Consider the following 25,521-nt stretch of genomic DNA (forward strand, 5'->3'; position numbering starts at 1 on the left):
AAAAGGGTTGAAGCCGTCCTCAGTCTATTTAATAAGTGCACTAGTGGAATCAGAATTTATCAGTCATCTTTTACCCAACTTAGAGTCAGAAGAATAACCAAAAGGTTCTCCCCAGAATAAATTATCAAGGTATTACTTATTTTTTTACTGAATCTAGTTCAGCAACCCAATAGTTCCCAAAGTGTGGGTTGTGAGCCACCAAGAGGGGGTTCTTGAAAGAACTTCCAAAAAAGTAAAACAATAGCCTACAATTCAAATAACTTACTGATGTATATTTGAACCATTAGGCTACTGTAAAAAAAATACAAAAGTAGTTAGGCTATTTGTTTATATTGTGCATACAAGATATCTATCTGTTGTTTTTGTAATTGATTATAAGTGTTTGTTGTTGTTGTTGTTGTTTTGCTTGTCTTAATAGATAGATAGATAGATACTTTATTGATCCCGAGGGAAATTCAAAGCATCCAGTAGCAGGTTACAAAGACATACATGACATGAAACATTTGTTACAAATTAACCACAAAACCGACGCCCCCCCTGTGCAATTAAAAATAGACTTATACAAGAAATGTACATAACCCGTGCAAGGATAAAAATATATGAGTAATTTAAACAAGAATCTATAAACAGTTGAGGAAAAAAATCTGTAATTAGACCTGAATATAAAAAATAAAAAAAGTGTTGACCTTCTGAAGTTGTGTTGTTGTACAGCAATGTTTAAAAAAGCAGATAGTGCAGAGTTATCAAAAACAGACATTAAATAACAGGCAGTGCAATTAAATTAAAGGTGCTATTTAAGTAATTGAGGTAATCATTAAAGTGTATTCAAGTCAAGTAATATGCTTATAAACTCGACGGCTTTGGAAATGAGGGTAAACCTCATGTCCTTTCGAGAACTGGCCTAAATAAAAGTTTGAATTTAGTATTTCTGGTTGTACTTTTTCCTTTCAGTAAGAGGTTTATTTCGTCCAGAGTCCAGAGTTGAGAAACCGCGCTCTCTGCTGTATGTTGAAGCTTATTGAACACAGACCCTCCTCCGTCCCTCCGTCAGCCGCTCCGTCAGCCGCTCCGTCTGCCGCTCAGTCAGCCGCTCCGTTTGCCGCTCCGTCAGCCGCTCCGTCAGCCGCTCCGTCTGCCGCTCCGTCAGCCGCTCCTGCGCTTCCACAGCTGATGATGACCAGCCGCTGAGCTGCCGACGCTACGGAACTGAAAGCGAGCAGCCAGCTGTGTGTAAGAGGGTGTTAGCCAGCCGCCATATGAATTAGCTCTTTTAGTCTTTAGGTAAGGTGTGTTAAGGGACATATTGATGTTGTTCTGAGAGTACCGGGTGTAGTTCCTCTGAGTAGTTCAGACTGACAGCCCGACCAGAGGGCTAAAGCTAACGGCTAGCGAGTAAGCTTCAACGTAGCCTAGCTAGCTAGTTAGCATCCTGTTTTGATAACTACTTTGGTCAGGGTTGAACTGCGTGTCTTTAATGCTGAAGCGCGTAAGTATGCTTTCAGGTTATATTTAAACCACTGAAACTACAATGCCACTTTAAAGGTCCTAATTTTGAGACTGCTAATGTCACAACGTTGGATTGGTGGGTGGCTAGCTTGGCTTGCTAGCCGGCTAACTGAAAAACTCTTGTAAACAGGGATAAAATGTCTCAACAATTTAACACTGTACACTCTCTTTGTTGATATTCTGTAGATATCTGTTCGTACAGTAAGGTATGATAGTGAAACAGCATGTCACTGTCTAAAAGCTACTTTGCCTGGCATATGAATAAGATAGTTCACTACAGTTTTCATGTTTTTAAGACACTTGTGTCTTAAGATGAGTCACTTCAGTCAGCTTGCAGTTTTTCGATGGTCATAGTTTTAAAGTAAAATAAGAAGCTTGATTAGATGCACCTTGGGGGCAGAGTTTCCTCACTCTTTCTTCTCTGTTTGTGTTTCTATCACAGCTATGCGAGTCGTGGATGGTAACTGGACCTGAGCCTTGAGCTCTATGATGTTCACAGAGTTTCCTGCTGCATCATCGGACTCTCCCTGGTCCCTGTAAAAGCCTTTTATTATAACTCTTTAACCAGTACTAGATCTCGGCTTGGGAACAGTATGTTAATATACGCTGACCCCACCCAACCCTCTGGGATAAGAATCCCCAAAAACCACGCTCTCCAAATGATATGATAGTAGCTGCCTGGATCACTTACTGTGCCTGCAGGAACCTTGCACGGGTACTGCTCTTCCTTTCCTCCTCAAACTCCCTTCCTCCATTCTGGGAGACCCTCGCTAGTGTCGTCTCCAGCACTGGAACAATGGGTAACAGCTGTGTGTGCAGGGAGGATAGTGACTTGGAGGACCATCACCATGGTTCATCAAGAGCAACCCGAGGACAAGCTAGGCGGGTTGACCATGGTACAGGCGCAGGTGTTGAAGCTGGAGAGGCCCGAAGCAGTCGGCCCAGGGACCCAGTAAGGCCCCCACGAAGAGGGAGAGGGCCCCATGAGCCAAGGCGGAAGAAGCAGAATGTGGATGGTCTGGTGCTGGACACATTGGCTGTAATCAGGACACTTGTAGACAAGTAAGTTTGATGCAAGTTATGATATTTACATTACAGCTTTTAAACTTATACTCTACAGTTTAAATAGTGGTATCTGTTATGACAGTGTTTTAGTCAAATGCCATGAGCTGATCTCTCACTTCAAATTAGCAGCTTGGTAAAACTCATGCACCCTCCAATTAGAATAGATGTCTTTCAGAAGTAGAATGACTTGAGGATGTTTTTCTGTCACAAATAGACAAATATCACATGCGGGGCTCGTTTGTCTACAAAGTCGAGTCACGCCTTTGGGATGACTAAGTAAAGTGTCGCTTTTCTTCTCAAATAAACAGCACTGTGAAGCTTTTTGTGCAGAGTTCTTAGCAACACGTTTCACAGAATAATGTCAAAGTAGATGAAAGTGTTAATTAAACTCTTTGACTAACCAATGATTCCTTATGTGGGCGCTCATAGCTGGAGGCGACTTTTATTGGCAGATGATGAATGAAAACAAAGTCCAACAAGTTACAATATAACTTGTCTTCATAGGAGAAGCTCCTCAAAAACGGTGTTTAATAAACTACGTCCCTATAGCTACACACAACTTTATGATAGGTTCTGAACGCATTTCATCAAGTGTTAGTATACTGTTATTTATGCTTAAAAAGAGCCTTTGAGTATTTCTCTTATCACATGGAATAAATCACACAGGTGTTATAATTTGTCTATGGTTATTAGAATTATTTACAGATTTGTTGAGACGGCTGTAATGAACGTTGTTAGAGCTGCTCATCATACTTTGCTTTATGAGATCTGTTGATTGTTTTGTTTTTTTCACACCTGTCCTGTTGACACCAGCAATGACCTCAAACTTCTTTGTCATCAAAAATGTATCCAAGCTCATTAGTGCCAGCGTTTCAGTCTTTGACGTCTTACTGCAGATCAAAAGTACCAAGGTCACACAGCTTCACAAACAACTCCTCCATCATCTTTAACACATGTCTTCTTTGTCATCCAACCTTTTCATGTTTTCTGTTTCGCTTTGGTTTTAAAAAGCATAGCCAGGGATTTTAAGACGCACAACAGCATCAGATACTGAATGAATTTAACCCACCGGTTTACAAAATAGTCTGCATATTGATGATACACAGCTAGCAGACTGAATAGACCTGGCTAATTCTCAACAGATGTGACTTAAATGATATAAAGTATTACACGCAGCTGCAACAGATATTATTACCATTCACATGTGGCTTACTGTATTTTGTGCAAGTCAGTTCCCTGTACTCTGGGTTATGTTTCCTCTAAGCGTTGAGATGACTTGCTGTAATGATGTAGCAAGATTTAATTTTTTTCCAGGTTGATGTTGAACACTTTTACTTCATTTGGGGCGGCTGTGGCTCAGTTGGTAGAGTCGGTCGCCTCTCAACCGGGAAGGTTGGGGGTTTGATCCCCAGCTCCTACAGCCACATATGTCCGATGTGTCCTTGGTCAAGACATTTCACCCTGACACTGACCTAGTTGCTCCCGCTGATTTGTTGCCGGCGTATGAGTGTGTATGATTGGGATTAGTTACTTCTGATTGACACTTTACATAGCAACCTCCATCAGTGTGTGAATGTGTAGGTGTGACATGTGGTGTAAAAGCACTTTGAGTAGACAGAAGATTAGAGAAGCGCTATACAAGCTCAAATCACTTTACCATTTATTCTTCTGAGTTATCATTCTCTGAGAGCTATGCTGCTGAGTGTGGCATCTTTATTTCACAGCGATTTCCAAGAATTTGATCACAGTATGACATATAAATGAAAAAAAGCTGTTTCAGTATTTAGTTAACTGTGTTTGGAAACCTGAGGATCTGACGTTATGGCTGTCAAAACAAAAGCAGTCTTCAGCTTGGTTTGAGCAATGATACGTAACATATAGCAGCATCATCAAAAACACTGTATCCCAATGTATTACATGCATGTCTTAACCTGTTCATGGGACAACACTGTCTCTGGCCTGTAGTGAAATCACAGAAACACACAAAGGTATTTGTTTCTGTTATTCCAGACACAGTAATCACAGTGTCGTAAATTCTTGGATTTGTGTTTGCTAAGTACGAAACACCTGTGAACCGGCTTTTTCACTTCTCTGTTTTGTTTTTCAGTGACCAAGAGCCCCCTTACTCCATGATCACTCTGCATGAGATGGCAGAGACAGGTAAGGAAAAACTAAAAACACGTTTGCACTTTTGTGGATTACACACAAACAGAACTCGGCAAAATGAAATGCTGGTGTTGGTGTTTTTTTCCTGTTAAAAAGTTCCTTTTTAAACAAGATCAGTTAAGTGGGAAATAGTCAGACGTGATCTCTTACCATGGCTGACAGATTGCCATTATTTCATAGCATCAATCTAACATAAACAAAGTATTTCCTTTTGTCAAACTGGCCTTTCCTCTGTCCTGGTCTCAACTGTGGTATTCATTCTGTTGCCACTCCCAACCAGCGTTTCCCACTAGCCTCCTCTGCAAAGTCTTCTGCATTAGTGTTGTAAACACAGACACTCACAGACACTCCCTCAGTACTCAGAGCTTCAAGTCTGGACAGTAACTTTAGAGATATCAGCATCAAGTAAACAATCTGTCCTTTAGGAAACTTGTGACTCCACAAGCGTAATTAAAGCATCTAGAGGAAATCATATGGGAAACAGAAAGCATTTCATCCCAAAAAACATGATCCGTGAATAAGGATATTATCTTGTGTTTTTGTAAAGTAATCAATGAGGCCCGGTCTCCAAGAAAACAGAATAGCAGGTCATGACATTTCAACTGTGATTTTTCAGAGGATTGCATACGTCTCGTAGCTTCTACCATAATAATATATTTTCCCTCTGAAGTAGAAAAACAGTTTTGTCAAAAAAATAATTAGTTTACAGTCTAATCAGCATTTTCAGGGACTGATTAAGACATGTTTAGATTTAGTGTTGAGATTACATTTTCCTCATGCTGAAACTAAACTGCGCCCTGGAATGAAGCTGCGCAGTTTGGACATCTCATAAATTATGCAGAGGATTTATCGTTTCTTCCGACTGATGAAAAGTTCCAGGAATTAGAAACAGGTCTTTTGTGAATATGACGTCTCGTTCCCCTCGGGCTGAGCTTGTGGAGTGTTTCCGTAAACTGCTGAGGCAGGGATAGTGCCGTAACTTTCCAAGCCGCAGACAGTCGCTGTCTTTTTTTCTCTGATTATTGATATGAAGCCATCTTTTGACAACTCACTCAAACCCTTCTATCCATTATATATAAGTACAATTAAACATTTAAAACATGTGGTGTCGAACAGTAAGCTCATTTTGAAAGTGTTTGTTTGTTCTGCTCTGTTCTTGGATTAGCAGATTTTTTAAATATTTTTAGCACACAAAGATTTGTGGGTTTGAATGAGGTACAAAATAGGCTGCTTATGTCAAACTGGAGAAAGCTTCAATAAACCACCCTCTCTCTGTCTGTTGCTAAGTTTCCATATTACTATGACACACATTCTGACCTTGTATGACGAGCGGGGACATGAAGCTTACACTGCAGACATCATGTGTTTGTTACTACTTTTCACTTCCCGAGTACAGCCATATCGATTCTGTAACATCTGCATCGATGCATGTATTTGAGTTGAGTGTATTTTGTGTTTAGGCCTGCATGTGTGAGCAGCATGTCTCTCAATAACAAAGTGTAAACCTGCATTTCCCTTCTGGGATCAAGTATATACTATTAAATATGAATAAATTATTACTTTGGCACTAACTGACAGGTGTTAGTCACATATGGTGTTTGTCGCTCACATGGCGTGGTGTTGTGGCCTTACAACAGCCAAGTTGTGTATTAGCTTGCAGATACTAAACCCTGAAGGTAGCCAAGCAGCAAGTCAGTCATTTTCTGTGCGACACATGCTATGACTGATGTTGCATTATTCATCAGGCAGTTGGCCGGCGCTCTCATTAGTGATCGAGATCGAGAAATTTTCTCACTGAGTCATCTAATGGACAGGAAGTGGATGTTTTAGTGTTTGTTTTGCTTGTGATTCTCATAGTCAAGGGGACTGTATATTTACTCATGATGTATTTTGGAAGAGTTGTTTTTTGTTGCAGGATTTATTACAAGAGTCACCTTAATTGAATCAGTCTCTTCCTTTCTTCTCCCTCAGATGATGGTTGGCTAGAGGTCGTCCAGTCGTTGATCCGAGTGATCCCATTAGACGATCCGCTTGGCCCCGCAGTGATCACCCTTCTATTGGATGAGTGTCCCCTGCCGACCAAGGTAAGTGTCTTACGTGTGTGTACTTAAGGCGACACATTTCTGATATCCTTCCACTTTAACCTAATCCATGTTGGTCCCTCTTTATGACTGAAGCTTTGTCTTCTTCTCTGTGTTGAACTTTTCTGTCACAAATATGTTTTATTCATTTAAATTCGCCCAGTTTGTTACACCTCAGGACAGCACACACTCAGTCACTGACATTTAGCAGGCTGCCGATTCACACACATACAAATATATCGGGACATGTCCTGTCACTTTTCTTATCAAGCATTGTTAGCAGTTTGGTATTTAAAGAAGTATAATCATGTTTAGCTGGCAGAGGATTTTTGTCTTTTGCTGCATAATTTAAATTGTTATCGAGTCTCTTTTTAAATATAAGTAACGCATCAGAGATTAAAATTGTGTTATTGTGACGACCAGAATGTTGGACTAACCTCCAGTGGATACTAAAGACTTTTATAGAGGTGGATTATCAGCTTACAGTGCCTTGCATAAGCCCTCAGGCCCCTTTGAGATTTTACAATGATGCAACCTGGAATTCAAATCAACTTATTTTGGTCTTTATCTGATGATGAACAAACAACAGCAGTCCACATCGCAGGTATCGTGTGGATACACATTTACATGATGGAAATTGGCTGAATGTTACATAATGATGCTGGAAGCAATAAAAGCTTTTCTTTCAGTCCTATTTAGGCAGTTCTTTAAGGCGCGCTATTTACCTCAATGTGATGTTCCGCCTTAAATATGAATGTTGCGGAAAGGGCGAGACGAAGTGATCCTCCCTCTGAACTGTCTTTGGCGGTAGTAACAGAGGCGTTACAGGGACGATGCGGGATGAGCCGAGCCAGTGGGGAAATGCAGTGCTGTGTGTGTTTGTGCATGTGGAGATCCCGCTGTGCCGTGCTTCCGAAACGTGAAATGTGAATTCACGACTGGGACACCAACATTACGCCGTCGCATAATCAATAAGAATGCACACATGTTGCCCAGCTGGGGATCGAACCCTTGACTCTACCAACTGAGCCACAGCTGCCCACAGCTTAGTGAAGGCCCTGTTGCCCAAAATGCAATCTGTAAGGCCTTATCTTGAATACCATATAATATCACCTCACACTTAAAAAGTACTGCTTTGTGTTGATCATAACATACGAGCTATAAAACCCTTTTTGATTAGCAGTTGTGACATGACGACATATAGAAAAGTTCAAGACGGGTGTTAAGCTCCAAAAGTTTTTTCTTTTTCTTTTCGTCTCTGCTTTCCCACATTCCCCCTCCCCGTATTGTAACAAATAAAATCTGTTAAGGACCCCCTGCTTCCCTGTCAAAAGGGACCTGAGGACAGAGCGTACTGAGACATTCTTAACTGTTTGGACTTTCTACAGTTTTCAACAGAAAACCTAGACTTACTTCACATGTTTAAAATGTAAAGCTTGAAATCCACATCCCCGTGGCTGTGTGTGTCTGTGTGTGTGAGACCTTTAATAAAACATACTGCTTTGTCTCCTCTCTCCAGGATGCTCTGCAGAAACTCTCTGACATGTTGAGTTTGAGTTCATCTCTAGCACGACAGGACGCTCTGAACCCTGCTAAACACAGAAACACTACAGCTGTGCTCGGATGCCTGGCAGAGAAACTGGCTGGTAAAGTCCTCTTTTTCACACTCAAGATTTCTAGTCCTATCCGGTCTCCTCTTTACTTCCATGATACTCGCTTGCTATCTTGAAGATATTGACAGACTTAAACCCTTCTGGGGATAATTTTCCTTGTTTGACTGCACTCCCCAGAGTGATGTGTAATCATGGAGGTTTGGTTTTATGTCTTCATAAGTAGTCTGGTGGCAAAGTGCATACTCAGATTAGTTTAGTTGTAATTAAGTTTCTTAATGATTAACAAAATAAGACATCAAGTGAAAGCAACGAGATCGAAGTGTCAGTAGGGTGATATTTTAGATTCCTTTAAAACAGTGTTACAGGAGATTATATATTTGAGTTTCTTTGCTGTTAATAAGCAAAGACATTTTCCAAAAATAATTTTCTTGGGACATGTTTTTGGAAAAGATCTTTTACAGCTGTCTAACTTTTGTCTTTTTCCCCTTTTTGTTGAAGGTCCGGCCAGTATTGGATTGTTGAGTCCTGGGACCCTCGAGTACTTGTTGGAGAGCTTGGTGGGTAAATGCACACAAACACACACACATAACAACAAAGAATCCTTTTTTCTTTCAAAGGTTGTTTCAAAACTGAAACCCTAGGAAAGACATTTTTTTTAATCCTGCTTCATTCAGTTCTTCCCTTTAATTAATAACCACCTTTCTAATTGTACTCATCGTTCTTAAAAAATATATTAACCTACATTTTCAGATAGTAAAAGCGCTACTTATCCACCTGTTGCTTATTCATATTATTGGCAATGATGACTTCTTGATCCTTAAAAGTAAAAAGTATTAGGAAATGATCAGATTAAATACTCTATAAATTTAGGGGTGGAAAGAGTAGCCAAGTATCTGCTTTTTACACATCAATCACTTCTACTTGTCAGAAAGTTCAAGTTAATTATCAAAAGGAAAAGAAAATAAGTGTTTTCTAACCCGCTGTCAGAGCGACAAGACAATCTTTCATACTGATCTAAAGTGAATATTGGAAAGCACTGCTACACTTCTACTATGCAGCTTCTACTTTTCAGCGCATGTGGAAGTTGCAAGAAGCTATGTGAGAGACTCAAAATAAACAAGAGGATAAACAGTAATATTATTTGTAGATGCATGATATCCGGGGACTTTAAATCATACCTAAGCTAACAGATGTGTGTAGGTGGATTTTCTTGGTAAAGTTTGTCCTGAAAAGTAAACTGAGAGTGAAGTGAAGTTCATGTTCAACCCTGACGAGGCTCTCAAATAGAAAACATTTTATTCATCTACCATCTGTCAACAGAAGCAGAGTTTCTGCTAATAAATAATGGAAGGCATCATTCAATGAAAGTATATGAACTGTTATTTTTTTTTTTGTCTGAGCCAGAAAAACAAATCCTTAAAAACAGCTCAACCCCAAAACTATGTCCTCTCTGTCTTTTCTGTGAATCTCCATGCAGAGCTCTGAGGCGCACCCCACCGTCATGCTGTTTGCTCTCATCGCTTTGGAGAAGTTCTCCCAGACCAGTAAGTCATTTAAAGACAAGTTCATATTACAATTCTTTGTGAGACAGCTGAAAACTGGTGACTTCTTTATGAAAACAAACAGGAAGTTTAGTTCTACTCCGCTGATGGTAGTTTTCTTTTGAGTATCAAATATGACACTGTTACACAGGGACAACAGTGTTTCCTTTTTATTTACAGACAAATACAGTATATGGAAAGTAAACAGGTTGCTCTGAAGTAGTGTTGTAATACTTGAACTCGGTCTTGGTCTCGAGACCACTTTTTGAAGGTCTCGTTTTGGGATCCAAAGCATTTTTATTCAGTCTTGTCTCAGTTTCAGACTGGGCCGACTCCGGGTTTTAAATCAAGACCACCACCGATAGGCTATTTTTCCACGTCATTACCATCATTAGAAGTAAAATGCGTCTTTCTTAAATTAATTCATAATTAGATTTTTATGCCCTGGTTACGGCTGCAACCTTCCCGGTGTTACGCTCTAAGTGAATGACACGCCCCTTTAGAAAAATCATTAACTTGTGTCTGTGATATTTATGGTTTTAGTTTTGGTCTTTATTGCCTTCCTCACATTTCTCTATTTTATTTTTTGTGAAGCACATTGTAACCCTGTTTTGAAAACTGCTATATAAAAAAAGCTTATTATTATTATTCTTATTATTTTGGTCTCGTCCTGCCTTGGTCTTTACTCGGGTTTGATCTCTAAATGTCTTGGTCTTGTCTCAGTCTCTGAGCACTCTGGTCTCGGGTATGTCCTGGTCCTGGTTAGTGTGGTCTCAACTACAACACTACTCTGAGGCATGTTAATACTCAAGATTAAAACTCGCCACTCCTGCTTTTATCCGTTATGCAGCTGAGACATTCAGCTTTGATTAAGCTGTTTGAGTATTTTCTGTAATGTTTGTTTGGAATATTTGAAATAGCGTTTAAACAACATGTTCCCTGTAGTCACTGTTTCTGTGCTAGAGGTTTATTAACTAAGACTTTAGTTGTTTTATCACACATGTGCGTGGTACATTTTCTTGCCCCTAGGTGAGAACAAACTAACGGTGTCTGAGTCGTGTATCAGCAATCGGCTTGCTGTCCTGGAGTCGTGGGCTGAGCAGATCGACTACCTCAAGAGGCAGGTGGGGTTCTGCTCACAGTGGAGCCTCGACAACCTGTGTGAGTTAACGGTCTGCGTGTCTGTTGGATCACAACGTTTTCTCAAGTTGCTTTAATTTGTGGATGAGTCACATAAGAAAAGAAAGTTTGAGGATGATTCTTCTGTTGTCTTTTGTTTAGTCTTAAAGGAGGGGCGTCAGTTCACCTACGAAAAGGTCAACCTCACAAATATCAACGCCATGCTCAACAGCAACGACGTCAGCGAGTACCTCAAGATCTCCCCTACTGGACTAGAGGTCAGTGAGGACTGACATATTTAGCAAAACTTTCTTTTTCCAACATAAAGAATCAAGTTTTTTTTTTGTGTGTATAAAATCTGAATAAGTAATGTATGTTTTCTCTCCCCGCCTAAGGCACGATGTGATGCGTCCTCCTTTGAGAGTGTACGTTGCACATTCTGCGTGGATTCAGGCGTTTGGTACTACGAGGTGACGGTCATTACTTCGGGCGTGATGCAGATCGGATGGGCCACCAAGGACAGCAAGTTTCTCAACCATGTACTCATCCTCACTGCCTCGACCCATTCAGTGTTTGAACTTTCTTTTTTTTACTGTTTCACACAATTAAACATGTTGTGTTTGTGTGTGTTGCAGGAGGGTTATGGGATTGGAGATGATGAATACTCGTGTGCGTACGATGGCTGCAGGCAGCTCATCTGGTACAACGCTCGCAGTAAACCTCACTCTCACCCCTGCTGGAAGGAGGGTACGCACTACACGCACAGTCATGACTTTGTAAAAGCATTTTGTTTTTATTTGTTAATCAATCACGTCAAGGACATTTTTAAACATTTGTCAGATTGAACAATAGAGAAGGGGGGGCACAGCTCTTAAAATGTCAGACTGGTCTATTTAGAAATTGATCATTGTTCTCAGTGCCCCTTGGCGGGTTTGTGATTAAAGCACCTACACACTGCTGCTCACGCCAGCATTCAGGCTGTGATTCGGTTTCCCTCCCACACAGGAGGATAACAATAACAGTTTAACAAGTCTTAATTCTGCGTGTGTTGATTCGTGTCCTGTTTAGGAGATGCAATCGGCTTCCTGTTGGACCTCAGCAAGAAGCAGATGATCTTCTATCTGAACGGACATCAGCTGCCACCAGAGAAACAGGTGTTCTCCTCAGCAACGTGAGTCCACACATAGAGTCACCATACTTTGTTTCCGCCTTCAGTCTCCCTCATGTCCTTGTTTTTCTTTCTGTCCCTCCCTCCTTCTTGCTCTCCTGTGGATATCCATCTTCTCTCTCATGGTACCTCTGTTTCTCTAATAACCTCCTTTTTCCCCCCTGCTCTCTCAGGTCTGGTTTCTTTGCAGCAGCCAGCTTCATGTCATACCAGCAGTGCGAGTTTAACTTTGGGGCCAAGCCTTTCCGTCACCCTCCCTCTGTAAAGTTCAGCACATTCAATGACTTTGCTTCACTTCTGCCCAGTGAGAAGATCATCCTACCCAGGTGAGCAACACATCTGGACATTTCTGTGCCAATGTTTAATAAAACACATTGAACGCTGAAAATTTTACTTGTGATTCTGCTGAATATTAAACACACAGGTTGTGGGGTGATACAAACGTGACTCATTTTTTGGGTCTCTCCAGTGTACAGAGACCGTTTTCATTACTCATTCAAGTGTTGCCTACATTAAAGAAGCTCTGTAAAAAATGTTTTACTCTGTTCAATGCAGTTCATAGTTGATGCCTGAATTTTGATATGATACGAGTAAAATTCTACTGATATTGATATCTGTTTCAATACCATGGCAACAAAAATATAAGTCCTAGGCACCCAATATTGGGTAATTTCTATTTTTGCAAGCCAACTCCTCTAAATTGTCTAAATTGCACAAGAACATTGGCAACAGTCCATTACCAAACCAAACCAAAATCCATAGAGGAGATGTCACAAATGCCCACCTCACTCTTTTTATGAATGTGTGAGCACTAAGCTAAGGGGTTTGTGTCCGACTAAGTTGAGACCGGAGCTATCTTCAGCAAAATAACTGAAGACAGAACCCTTTAAGAATTTTATGGATTGCACAGAGTGTGGTCATGGCTTATTAGACAAGCTGTGTTGGGGGAAAAAAATATATAAAATAAATCTTGGTAGCAACCTTAGATTGCCCTAGGGTATTAATTAAGTCTGCACATTACCTGAAACTATTCAGGATGAGCTGCATGTGAAAACACACGCAGACACAAATGTCATTTTCTGCAGGAAATTTTTGGGTAAAGTTACTGCAGGCGAGTGGGTGTAGGTCGATGGAGTTTCTGAAATGTCAGTCTGGTCTTCCCACTCCAAGTTAAATCCAGCCTCCTGAGATATGCAACCCCCCCCCCCCAAATCATACATGGATAGTCTCCCTCTGTGTGGTGTATGTGTGAACAACTTTCTCAGAAAGGTTTCAGGGCAGCCTGTGTTCAATTTTCTAAACATTTTCAGGAGTGCATATGTTAGTAAGGCTAAATAAGGTGATTTTTGAAGGTAGCTCACCATATGAGGAAAATTGTCTGCCAGCCTCACATTGAAATCTCACAGTTAGGGCTTTTTTGTGTGCCAGTTAACGGTTATGCACACTCAATGTTAGAAAAAATTAAAACAAAAAACAGACGCCTGCTGCAGATTTTGTTTGTCTACACATAAAATAAATTGTTTACGTCAGCCTTTCCAAAACTTTAAACTGCAGCGGCCCACTTTGATATACAAAATTACTCCGGGGGCCCGTTATGAAATCAAAGTTTTGCCTACAGCTATCACTTTCAGTTAGGGTAAATTATTGGACATGACAAAATGATATTATGGCAAGAGAGACACCAATGTTTACTAAACACTATGTCCATGAATAGTCATGACAGTCCTTACTAATCACTCAAAGGGTTGACCCATGGTAAATCATCATAATTATGATATTTCTTTTATTTTTATACTTGGTGGAGGGCTTTTCGCGGCCCATCTGCAGTACCCACAAGGCCCACCAGGGGGCTGCGGCCCACACTTTGGAAAGCACTGGTTTACATGATAGAAAAGTGTGACAAAGTTAGATACAGGTGTAATAATATGTGTAAAAAAAATCCAATGTGCATAAAAGGAAACATCATCTTCTTTGTGTGTCTTTGTTTGTTTGATTATGCGTGTGTGTTTGTGTTTTCCAGACACCGGCGTCTGGCCTTACTAAAGCAGGTTAGCATCAGAGACAACTGCTGCACGCTGTGTTGTGACGTCATGGCTGACACGGAGCTGCGGCCCTGTGGACATGGGTAAGTGTGCATCTGTTGTCAACGAAAAGAGATTAAATGTACAAAACCATTCAGACTGCACAAAAATACTGACTGTAAAACTATTTTTACATCTTTGATTGAGGTCAGTAGAATCACTTGTTCACTTGTATCTGGCCTTTTCTGTGAATTAATAATAAAATCTTCCTTATGTGTCTCCCCTCCATCTTCTTGTAGTGGTATGTGTATGGAGTGTGCCTTACAGTTAGAGACGTGCCCCCTGTGCCGCCAGGACATCCAGACCCGTGTCAGACTTATTGCACATGTGTCCTGACACACTCCCTGCTCCTCCTCCAGTGAGGCGAGACACACGAGCCCTACAGCCTCCTCCTCCCTCTCTCATCCCCTCTCGCCCAACAGAGCTGCACAGATGGTGCCACAGTGTTGTGATGAGACCAGAACTGTTCATTCTGGTAAGAGGAGGTGACGATGGAGAGGTGGAGAGAGGAACGAGTCAAGAGGAGGGGAATTTAAACTACAGCTGGACCCCTGGGAGCTTTATTTCATTTACCAACATCTCCTCTTTTGTATCCTTCTGACGACTCGAAGCAGAAGCTGGGCGAAGAATCGTCAACTTTGTACTCTGTATGTTTTCTGTAGGAAAAAAAATCAGAAGTGAGGAGCCAACCAGAAAAGGACAGAACCAACCTCTCATCTGCAATCCACCTATGTAGAGTTATCAGACACCCTTTCAGCCCAGGGCTACTACTACTTAATCCAATCACAGTTATCTGCAGATCTGAACGGGCCAGGTAGCAGAAAAGAGCACGGCTTGTAGTACAGTATTAAATAAAAGGTACAGAGTAATCTGAGATGTTTTTCAATATCATGTTGTGGGTATAGAAATGCAAATCATGGCATTCTCAAAGTAGCAGTTTCATTCTCTTCTCTTAAGGTTTTACCAACAGCTGTTCATCAGTCTGCTTCACTGTCTCAACTATTCAATCATGCACTGACAGGATTTGCCTTCATCATTAAAGACACCTTTAGGTGAAATATCAGATTTGCTGTCGCTGTTGGAAAGCTCAAAAGTTTTACAATTATTCCTCCGTTTCAGTTTTATGATAGAGTTTACAAAAGTAAACGTTAAAAATGGATTCAGCTGTCTAACGACTGAGAGCGTTGAGGACGCAATTATATTTTTAAAACAAGTTAAATGTGAAATACTTGAATCTGTATTTGATCTTTTGATTTTCAGCACTTGCTGACCCTGCTGCTTCTTGTGCGTTATTGTCTTTGCTCAGTTGTGTTGATGTTGCCTCGGCCTCAGTCATGTATGGAAACAACCACGACAAATAAACACAGAGATTATGACTAACAGACGGTTATTCTGGAACGGACATCTTCTTATTATTCCCCCAGAAATATTATGCACAGTTGAAGAGTCAATTAGGAAGTTGTCTACAATTGCGTTTTATCCAACAATTTCTTGGATTTCTTTATTGGTGGCAACAAATTGTGATACAGCATGCCTTTGAGTGTGGCTCAGTTCTTCTGTCGTGACAAATTCAGCCGTCTGTATCAAGACGATCATGTTCGCTCCACATGCTGTGATTTATTTTTGTGTTAATAATGAAGGCCAACTAATGGTTACAAAAAAATCTTGGTTGAGAGGTATTTCAGGGTTTGTTGATTGATGGCAGTGTTGTATTCGCAGATAAGTAAATGGTTGAAGAGAAATGTGAAATGTTGAATTTTTTAAATACCTGTTTACTAAGTACCCTCAGAGTCATTGTTCATGTTATTTTGGGTCTGATTTGGAATTGAAATATTCATCATACGTTATGAGAAACTGCTCACAACAATGGCAACATGACCTAGAGAGTGTTCACTTCAGTGCAGAATCAAAATAATGCTAATGTTGCTACAGATCAGAGCAGTGTTGTGGGGTGTGTTGTTTTCAGATCAGAGGTGATCTTGTCCAAACTGTTTTGTCAGATGGATATGCAACTCCCTGGTTCAGGCTGAGATCAATGTGGTTCTCCTATTTGTGCTTTTATGTAACAGAAAATCTCTGTGCTCTCAGATTGCCATTTCTCCATCTTTCACCCCGTGTCTTCATCGGAGCCTCATGTTTACGCTCTCTCGCTCTCTTTCTGTCACTTGCTTTGCTTGAAGCATCTCTGGGTTGGCTGACATTAATATTCCGTGACAAAAAGGACATTTGAGAGATGCTGGTTCAAGAAAGTCTCTATTTGTATAATTTAAAGAAATCCAATGACATTTCAGACTATATGACACTTCAATGTTTGATTTCTTTTTTTTTGTTTGTTTTTAGTCAGGTTGTTTACGAAAGAGTTACTTCTCAACTGAAATGCATGAACAGGATCTGTTGAATCATCCAGCCTATATTAGAATGATTTCTAAAAGACAAAATGCATCTCTCAGCAGGACTAAAGACTGGTCGGGTCACTGTTTGCTATCTTGTATTTCCTGGAGCACCTTAAACATGCAGGGGAGAGAAAATTCTACGGTTGGAGATTCAGGAGTGTAAAGAGTACGTCGAATTAAAAAACATCTATAAAGGACTTTTGCCCCAAAGTTCCTAAAGATGTGATTGATTGGAGAATTGTTGTTTCCTGGATTGTGATATTTGTAATAAATGTATGTACATGTAAATATTTTGTATGAGATTTCATTTCTGAGTCATAATCTATTAACTCTCACTCTGTGGTCATTTTTACTGAAACACGTCTTAAACAAAATATGTAGCTCTTACATTAAAAATGTATCTAACCAGACTAATCGTTAAATTTCAACCATAATGACAGCTGGTACCTTTTGAAGACTTGATTGTTAACTAAATTTGAATGAAACAACAGGAAGATAATGACAACAAGATTTAACCCAATAAAGGGTATAGTATTATTATAAATTATATTATTCACTGTAATTTTAGGGGAAATCTGCCTTCCTTTCTTGTTAGATCACTAGCTGTGTGGCTGTTCTGTAAGTGGGATACTGTCATTGCACTTAACTGTAATCCGTGTGTGTTGCCTTATTCTGTTTTTGAAACACAGAATATTGAACAAAGTGATATCTGAGGAAAAGGGTGTAGAAGGAATATTCTTTCTGACCAGCATGTCTAAACTTCTGTTTATAAACATACATAATATAGATTTACTTTGTTTTAGGACGTCTGTATTAAAGACACACTTTTTATATTTAAGCAGCTTGTTGTCACAATGATTTGATTTGGCCATAAAAATAAAGCTCTTCAAAGTTTCATTCCATATATTCAAAGTTTCATTCAATATATTCAGTTTCATTCAATATATTCAAAGTTTCATTCCATATATTCAGTTTCATTTAATATATTAAAAGTTTCATTCAATATATTCAAAGTTTCATTCCATATATTCAAAGTTTCATTCAATATATTAATTTCCTGAACGGCTTGCCATATATAGGACTATGAATATGACGTGATACACTGTTCTAGTGCGCTATTTGATCTCCATGGTAACTGACAACAGAGGCAAAATGTGACACATGGAGGTGAGTGCATTACCTGGTGTTAAAGTGTTAGAGTTCAAAAGACCTCCCACAAGCATGTTACATTTGCTATTTTTTTCTTTACAGTTACAGTGGGACTAATAACTTTGTTTATATGTTTGGGCTAATAACTCATGAACCGTGGTCGTAGCTAAACAATATTTGCACACCGTAGATCTATTTCTAGGTTGAAGCTAAATCCAATAAAAAAGTAGGCCTATGCTACTTTATATTTATTTAGATAAAATGCAATTGTTTAAGCTGGGATTCTTTGGATATAACGTTTCAAATGCCGATCGAATTGGTCAAACAATCGGCTACCTGCAGTGACAATCATCGTATAGTTGAACAACATTGCTAAACATTTTTCTGTTTTCGTAAATAAAACTTAACCAAAGATGTTAAGCCAATACTTCTAACGAGCAGAATCACGTGTTTGTATTTTCTTCCGCCCCATCTTGGGTCTGTTCATAAAACACTCTTTCATGTGATATTCCGGACAAGGCTAAGCCTAAATACAGCAAAGCTTTACAGACAGTAACGCTCTTTGACAACATTAATGCAGTTTCACTTGTTGGTGAGGCTTTTGTAAATTGCAGCAGCGTTGTGCATGTGATTAAAGTTGCAGTAGGTCCAGCTCTTACTTTAATAATGTAATTTATACAAAAATGCCCCCCTCTAGTTTATTGTTTTTCCCCATTGCAATTCATTTAATCAAATTAATAATCTTAAAAAAACACATCTTAAGAATCTATTTCTTGTCTTCAGTGTGTAAATTCATGTATTTTTAAGAAAATATACTTCTGATTCTGCTACAGTTTTTGCAAGTACAAGTAGGTGTAACAGAGATATTCTGATTTAGAGTCTCTGATGGTTTTTCATATGTTTGAGCTATATTCTTCATATACATTTTTTATTTGCAGGACTTAAGTCAAGCAATGAATGCTTCGTTCCTGTGACAAAAAGCAATGATTCATCACAAATAAACATGAGTTCAATGTATTCCTGTGAGTCCACTCCAACCACAATAATTATTTTCTTAAAGTAAACTGCAAAGGGAAATCTTTAATTTCCTATCTTTACTAACTTTGATTTTGCCATTAGATGAATCTGTATTTACATCAGAGCATGATCTCAGTGAGAAGTCTTCTGGCCTGGATGACCATGTAAAACAGATTAAATCTCATTTATTGTCCTTTCAATCATGTTTTTACTCAATAAGTATCACATTTACCATAATCTCTGTTCATTTGCCTTTTTCTTTCTCAGTTGATACCAGAAGTGTGTCCACAGTCTATCAGTGACCTGCTCACCTTTGGTATTAGATCAGCAGGAGTTCTGAGGTACAATCGGGAGTCTGATGACCACAGGATAAAGTTGACAACCGGTCTCCCAGTGGTACTGACATTACATTTCTGTCAACTGATTTATTTTTCCATCTGCAGCAACATGGCTTTATGTTTCGGATCAGCGCAATTTAACTTTTTTGTGTGTTTGTAGTCCGAGCCTCTGACAGAATACCTGGTGAAGTGCGATTACTGTGGAGGAAACGCCAAACCTCCGCTGGACCTAACTTGGGCACAGGGGCCGGATGTAAGGCAGAAAGTGAGTATAATAAAACAACATAGTCTAATGTGCCTAATGCACGACTGACCTCTTACGTCCTCTCTTGTTTCTTAGACAGTCCCTCCTTTCTGCTGTGAGCGTTGGCTGCAGCTGTGGGAGACGCTGGTGAGGCAGAGATGGGATCTGAGGAGTGGTGGTACGACTGCATCAGTGGAAGAAGACCAGCTGTCTAAAGAGGCGGAGGAGCTTCTCATACAAGGCAGGGAGATGGTGGATCACAACAAGTTCACCATGGACTTACGGAGTGCACCTGGGTATACATTTGCATCATAAAAATGTTTGTCATATTTATCCTGATATATAATAAGATGGTAATAAAAAACAAATGTGTGGTCATAAAGTAAAAGAAAATTACTCTGCGTTTTTTATTAGAAAACAATCAGAACCAAGAATCCTGGAGGATTATACAGTCTATCAACCTGAGGCAGAATCTCGTGAGTAGCATACACAAAGACATAATTCAGTCTGTTATAGAAATTAATTATTGGTACCACAAGACAAGTCAGTTTGGAGAATAACTGTGTCTTTTTAAAAGCTTTGTTAGACTCGTAAATTTTTCTGTCCTTTTTTTTTTGTTTAGTTCCCCCATCATCAAAGGTCCTCAGGTATCAGCTCTGTCCTGCTTCAGATAAAGGATGCTGGACAGGGCCTCCTCCTGGTGGTGAAACTGAGAAGCATTTCAAAGTGGAAGAGGAAGAGGTGCCGCTTCCTTTCTGTAACCACAGGACTAATCAGTTTGGCATATGTTGTCATCAGGTACCCACAATCATGTTTTCTTTTTGGATCCATAAAGAACTTAAACGCTTGTCATATTTAAGTAAGTACTTAGTCTATTTTAATTAACTGATGAAACCATAGAAATAATTATAATTGACCAAAAGTAGACAGCAGGATAAAGAAAGAAGAAGACAGTACAATAACTTCTGAAAGCGATGAAAAGAAGGTCAATGATGATGTGTATTAAGAGGTGAAACTGACGCCAAATAACAAAGAATAAACACAGAAATCCTGCACTTTACATTTTTTAGGAGCATTTTGTGTTCCTGAGTTAATTGGATATTGTGATGTATCATATGATTTTCTTGCAACATATCAATTATTGCAAAATACCTGTATCAAGTTAAAATAGTATCGTATTACCCTGAAATTCTCATCAACAAAATATACTCCTCTAATTTTAATGCACTTCATCTGATCAGTGAATACAACAAAAGCAACAGCAACTTTTAACAAATATAAGCTTGTTGTGTGTTTAAAGTGTCTAAACATTAACAGCTCTGAACTGCTGTAGCTTTATAACGGTGACTCCATATCGTACTGTAATTAAAGAAAGGGGTGAGAGCAGATTTTAAAAATTGTGTTTACTAGTAGAAGTCTGGCTTGAAAAATGTTTTGTCCTACATTTTCTATAATGCAGTTTTTTTGGACTCTCTATGCAAAAGCTTTTAAAACTTCATCTCATTATTTTGTAAACTGTAATCAGTTACTTGGATTTGGGAATCTTTCCCCCGAGCACCCAGCAAAGAAAATAGTGTTTTTTTCACCTGACGAGTACTCATCAAAATAATGAGAACAAACAAGACACAGAACATCGATCTCTTTTGACCGTGTTTAATTCTATTTGTTCACAGGGCCGCTCAGAAATTCTACAGAAGTACTATGGCAAAGGCTTGAAATGTCTTACAGTTTTCCCTGATGGGTCTGCTCAGGTTTTGTATCCACCATACTGAAAATCCATGATATACCTGATATAACACGATTACCTAGACTTAAGGGCACAAAAAAAGGAGCGATGTGGAAATTTAAGCTAGAACAAATCACAGCCATGTTAGATAGAGTGTTCAATACCAAAATGTGCTCTGCCGTGGATGTTCTCATCCTTATCGTCATGCAGTTATCCCTCGGGCCTCTTGGCTTTAGTTGTTGTGGTCACTGAAAAGAATGGAAGGGTGTGCATCGTGTATGGTGACAGCGCTGTGCCGCATCAACCAATCAGAGCCGTGTTCCAGTCTGACGGCAGAGCAACATGTTATCACAACAATGGAAACACCTGGTAAGAAGCAAAGCCATTATATCTATCACAATATTTGAATGTTTCCAATAAGTAAAGTCTTAATGAAAAATACTGTATGTAATAATTGAATCTATGGGTTAATCAAATAGGGCTCGTTATGATAATCTTTCTAAACTGATGTTTGGAGATCAAAGATTGAGCTGTGTGTTTATGATGCAGGCTGACCTTGAACAGATCAGGTGGTCAGTGTTTGGACGAGGAGGGGGCCAGGGTACGTCGGTGGAGCTGGGGAAGTCAGAGCCTCTTCTCCGCTCCCTTGAAGCCTGTCTTCATGTCCCTCAACAAAGCAGTTGGGGTCCGAGTCCTGGGAAAGGAGCAAGTCTTTGTCTCTTTCCTGGCAGGAGGTCAGCAGGCAAAGTTCAGTGTGGGTTGCTGCTGCACTCAGGTGAATCACCGTTTCTGTTATGATCTGACCATGGTGTACAATTTTTTTGTGAAGTTATATTGCTCAAAGCCACACAATGTGCAAGAATAACTTGATTTCCCTCCCCAGGCATCATGTGAAACAAACATGGCTTCTTCAGGACCATCAGTACTAAAGGAGGAGTTGTTTGTGTTGGCAGCCAGGATTAGGATGCACCTACCAATTCAGCAACTTCACCAGGACCTGATCACACCTTCCCATCCCCGGCTGCCAAAGACGACCAAAGCCTCTCGCCAGCATGTTCTTGCCAACAAGCTTCTGGAAGTCGGTGCTGATGTGATAATGAGTGAGAGTGAAAGAGACTTCATTCACTGGTGCCTTCATGGATATCTGTGAAAAAGTACTCTGTGACACGTGTAAAGCACTTCCCTTACGGCATAAAGCTCTGAAGTCTTCATTGTAGAGCTGAAATAATTGTTTTGATTTTGGCACATTTTTTAACTCTACATTGTTCAAATGGAATCGAGGGACAAATTAATACCAATTTGTTGGTATTGATGATTTGCAAAACATTAAAAAATTGGTTTCCTCTGCACAACCTCATGACATTTTTTGATGTTGGATAGAGAAGCTCAGAGGGTACTACTTCACTTGTATTGTAGTTTGACAATTTAATCATGCTAAATTGACTTTGTCATCAAATCAGTGCACACCCACAGACCCTCCTAATGACATTAAAATAGAGCAGATGGCTTAAAGGTGGACTCTTGAATCCTACTTATCCTCTCAGGTTTTCTTTACCTAAACTGACCTATACCTATGTGGCAGTCACATTATCCACTTGAACCCATCATCTCTTCCTGAATTAGTTTTTCACTGGGCACATCCTTCATCACATCAAACAGAAAACCTAAACACACCAGTGACACAGTTAAATAGCTCCATGTTTTATTCATCTTCTTAGCTTCCTCCAAATTATGTCAATATAAAAATTATTTGGAAATCATACCAAGACACAATTGTGTTGTTAATTTAACAGTGACGGCATATTTAAGTGTTGCATTTTCTACACAGCTAAGTTACTATTAGAACAATACACTTAAATCCTACTTATGGCTCAGTGGTACAAGGGACATCGCTTTTTTTAAACCACATCATTTAATTATATGCAACAAGTTAAAGCCAATACGAATCAAGGTTAATCTCTCATTATGGGACCACTGATGTCACCTGGATGATTTCTGCAGTAGTATGAATATTACAAGAAAATGACACAATGGCCAGCACTGTTCAGCACCATGGATCCCTGTCAGGGGCAGGTTGTCTCTGAGGGGAACGGTGAAGAGTGATGGGGACATCCAGTCTGCTAGCAGTTATCCTGCCTTCAGCGCAGACCTTCATAAACATCAAATCACAGCACAGAGAGAAACCCACCTCAAAAGGAGAGAAAAAGAATGAACATTTCTAGAGTCTCACACTTCAGAATATATATATTTTTTTTACAAGATCAGCAAAAACATTAATAAATCAAACATGCTTGGTTAAACAGTGCTATGAACCCTACTGTACTGACATGGAGGGGCTTGTAGCTCCAGCCAGGATGTGAAGAGTAGGGTTAGGAGTGGAGGGGTTTTGTGTTCATGTGAACGTTCATCTTCATCTCGTTGTCCAGGATTTGCACAAGCTGCTGCATGGAGGGCAGATGACCCGATTCTAGTTTTTTGACCACACTGGTACATCTATGTAAAAACACCACATCACTGTAATGCACTGAATTTTGTTCCATCAATATAGCATTAGTTCAAAATAATATAACAAAAGACTAACAATGTTTGAAGCCATCAAAGTCATAAAAGTTCTAATATGAAATGGTACTGCAAGTACATTTAACTGTTAAAACTGCAGTCAAGGTACTAATCAATGATCAATGCAAAATGGCCCAAATAATTTGAAACAATTGGGTTTAGTTGGTAAAAACCATGCTGTCAGTCACCGACTCACCATTTAACGTGATCTCAAACGCTCCTGTAGACATTAACATACGTATTACTAAGGAAGAACACCATCATACAAGCATAAGTCTGAAAGAAACACAGGACAACTTGAGTTACAGTGGTCTGAAGATTTTCTCTTCCACCTTCTCAGTTAACTTGTCCATTGTACTTACTTCATGGATCACTCGATCATGCACTGCACAGAAACGATGATACAATAAAAGGACTGAGCCCAAAAGAGTGATTCTGGTTGTTAACTGTTTAATGGGAGGAAACATTTTAGTGAAAAGCAACATCTCCTGATAAGTGTTCAGCAAAGTTATTTAACTGCATGAACTAGAGGTTAAACCCACAAACAAGAAGTCAATTGCAAATGACTTTTTGCAGCAACAAATACCTTACAATAAGTAATTTATATATCTGATTCTCAGCTAACTAAGATAAACATTTATCTGAGCCAAACTGAGAAATGACTTGGTAAATATTGCCTGAATGGTCTGTTTACAAATTTACAAATTTTTGTTACTTATAAACTTTGTAGTTTTAATTCAATAAGGATGTATGCTTCAAACATCCCATATCCTAGATATTATTCACACTTACATAATGACAGCATAGCTTTATTTTCACAACATTCGTAAATTCTTTACTAACCTGAGTTTGGATTTTGATGGATGTGTAAAAAAAAAAGTATATTATATCAAGTTGTCTCATCCTAGCCCATTGTTTATTTCTTTTACCTCTTCCCCATTTTTTTTGTTTGTTTGCAAGGCGGAATAGACTGAATGCATGTGGCATTCAAAAACAGCTTTACTGGTTGATAAGATTAGGGCGAAGCCAGCTTATGAAGTGGCAAACTACAATACCGGGAGCAGTCTGTCAATGAGAACGGATTCCCTTTTTAGGTAGTCTGATTTAAGAAACTGTCACACAGGGCTAAAAGGAAACCTGGTGCAGCTTTAAATGCACAAACGAAGTTGGAGACAGTCAGGCTTTTCTCAGTAATCAGTGATTTATGGGTTTATACACACATATATTATAAATAAATATGTATACACACATCACTGTCTCTGCATAACATGTACATATATTTATATAAAACAAGTTTATTGGTAAAATAAGTCAACGTCAAATGTTTACTAATGCTGTAACTACAAATAATCAGTAACCAGTCTCAGCTTTCTGTCCACATGTGATAATCCTCGATAGTACAAGAATGTTTTGTTTGCTAATCACTGATATTTGCAGTCATTGTTGAGACTCACTCTGAATCTTTGTTTGTAACCCAGGAGGTAACAAATCCAAGCAAAACAATACTTGTTCCGTTGTGCTTCAAAGCCACCACCATCATACCCGTTCCAAAGAAGCCCTCACCATCCACTTTCAATGACTATCGACCCGTTGCACTGACCCCCATCACCATGAAGTGCTTTGAAAGGTTAGTCATGGCCCACATCAAATCCACCCTCCCCGCCACCCTGGACCCCTACCAGTTTGCATACCGAGGTAACAGATCCACCGAGGATGCCATCTGTTCTGCTCTTCACCCAGCCCTCACCCACCTGG

At 39.5% G+C, this 25,521-nt stretch overlaps 2 protein-coding genes across 5 annotated transcripts; both read left to right on the top strand.

Annotated features, from left to right (window-relative positions):
* Window positions 1–1,089: 1,089 nt before the first annotated feature.
* On the top strand, window positions 1,090–17,021 carry rspry1 (ring finger and SPRY domain containing 1). 4 transcript variants are annotated; one of them, XM_065956711.1, is made up of 15 exons: window positions 1,090–1,226; window positions 1,949–2,568; window positions 4,679–4,731; window positions 6,709–6,821; window positions 8,338–8,464; window positions 8,930–8,988; window positions 9,909–9,975; window positions 11,002–11,133; window positions 11,254–11,369; window positions 11,487–11,630; window positions 11,727–11,838; window positions 12,160–12,262; window positions 12,433–12,585; window positions 14,280–14,384; window positions 14,580–17,021. In XM_065956711.1, exons 2-15 carry the CDS (start codon window positions 2,171–2,173, stop codon window positions 14,674–14,676), a joined length of 1,779 nt encoding a protein of 592 aa, XP_065812783.1. In that variant the 5' UTR covers window positions 1,090–1,226; window positions 1,949–2,170; the 3' UTR covers window positions 14,677–17,021. The 4 variants fall into 4 exon arrangements, with proteins under 4 accessions (XP_065812783.1, XP_020494785.1, XP_020494784.1 ...); XM_020639129.3 differs by having other exon boundaries at window positions 1,091–1,230; XM_020639128.3 differs by having other exon boundaries at window positions 1,130–1,281.
* Window positions 17,022–18,821: 1,800 nt separating this feature from the next.
* LOC109987890 (uncharacterized) lies at window positions 18,822–24,345 on the top strand. Its single transcript, XM_065957467.1, has 11 exons — window positions 18,822–18,904; window positions 19,002–19,063; window positions 19,167–19,295; window positions 19,398–19,502; window positions 19,578–19,777; window positions 19,896–19,957; window positions 20,104–20,279; window positions 21,155–21,237; window positions 21,418–21,576; window positions 21,757–21,982; window positions 22,091–24,345. The coding sequence occupies exons 1-11, from the start codon at window positions 18,886–18,888 to the stop codon at window positions 22,355–22,357; spliced, it is 1,488 nt and encodes a 495-aa protein (XP_065813539.1). The 5' UTR covers window positions 18,822–18,885; the 3' UTR covers window positions 22,358–24,345.
* Window positions 24,346–25,521: the final 1,176 nt, after the last annotated feature.

The sequence above is a fragment of the Labrus bergylta genome, chromosome 7 (genome assembly GCF_963930695.1).
Source record: "Labrus bergylta chromosome 7, fLabBer1.1, whole genome shotgun sequence".
In the NCBI taxonomy this organism is placed as follows: domain Eukaryota; kingdom Metazoa; phylum Chordata; class Actinopteri; order Labriformes; family Labridae; genus Labrus; species Labrus bergylta.

What these genes read in the sequence shown, in the direction of transcription:
- rspry1 (XM_065956711.1), top strand. Translation starts at nt 2,171, where the DNA reads ATGATAGTAGCTGCCTGGATCACTTACTGTGCCTGCAGGAACCTTGCA. An exon ending in GCATGAGATGGCAGAGACAG is followed by an intron (nt 4,732 to 6,708) that starts GTAAGGAAAAAC and finishes CTTCTCCCTCAG; the next exon opens with ATGATGGTTGGCTAGAGGTC. An exon ending in TCACCCCTGCTGGAAGGAGG is followed by an intron (nt 11,839 to 12,159) that starts GTACGCACTACA and finishes TGTCCTGTTTAG; the next exon opens with GAGATGCAATCGGCTTCCTG.
- LOC109987890 (XM_065957467.1), top strand. An exon ending in CTTCTGGCCTGGATGACCAT is followed by an intron (nt 19,064 to 19,166) that starts GTAAAACAGATT and finishes TTTCTTTCTCAG; the next exon opens with TTGATACCAGAAGTGTGTCC. An exon ending in TGGGTTGCTGCTGCACTCAG is followed by an intron (nt 21,983 to 22,090) that starts GTGAATCACCGT and finishes TTCCCTCCCCAG; the next exon opens with GCATCATGTGAAACAAACAT.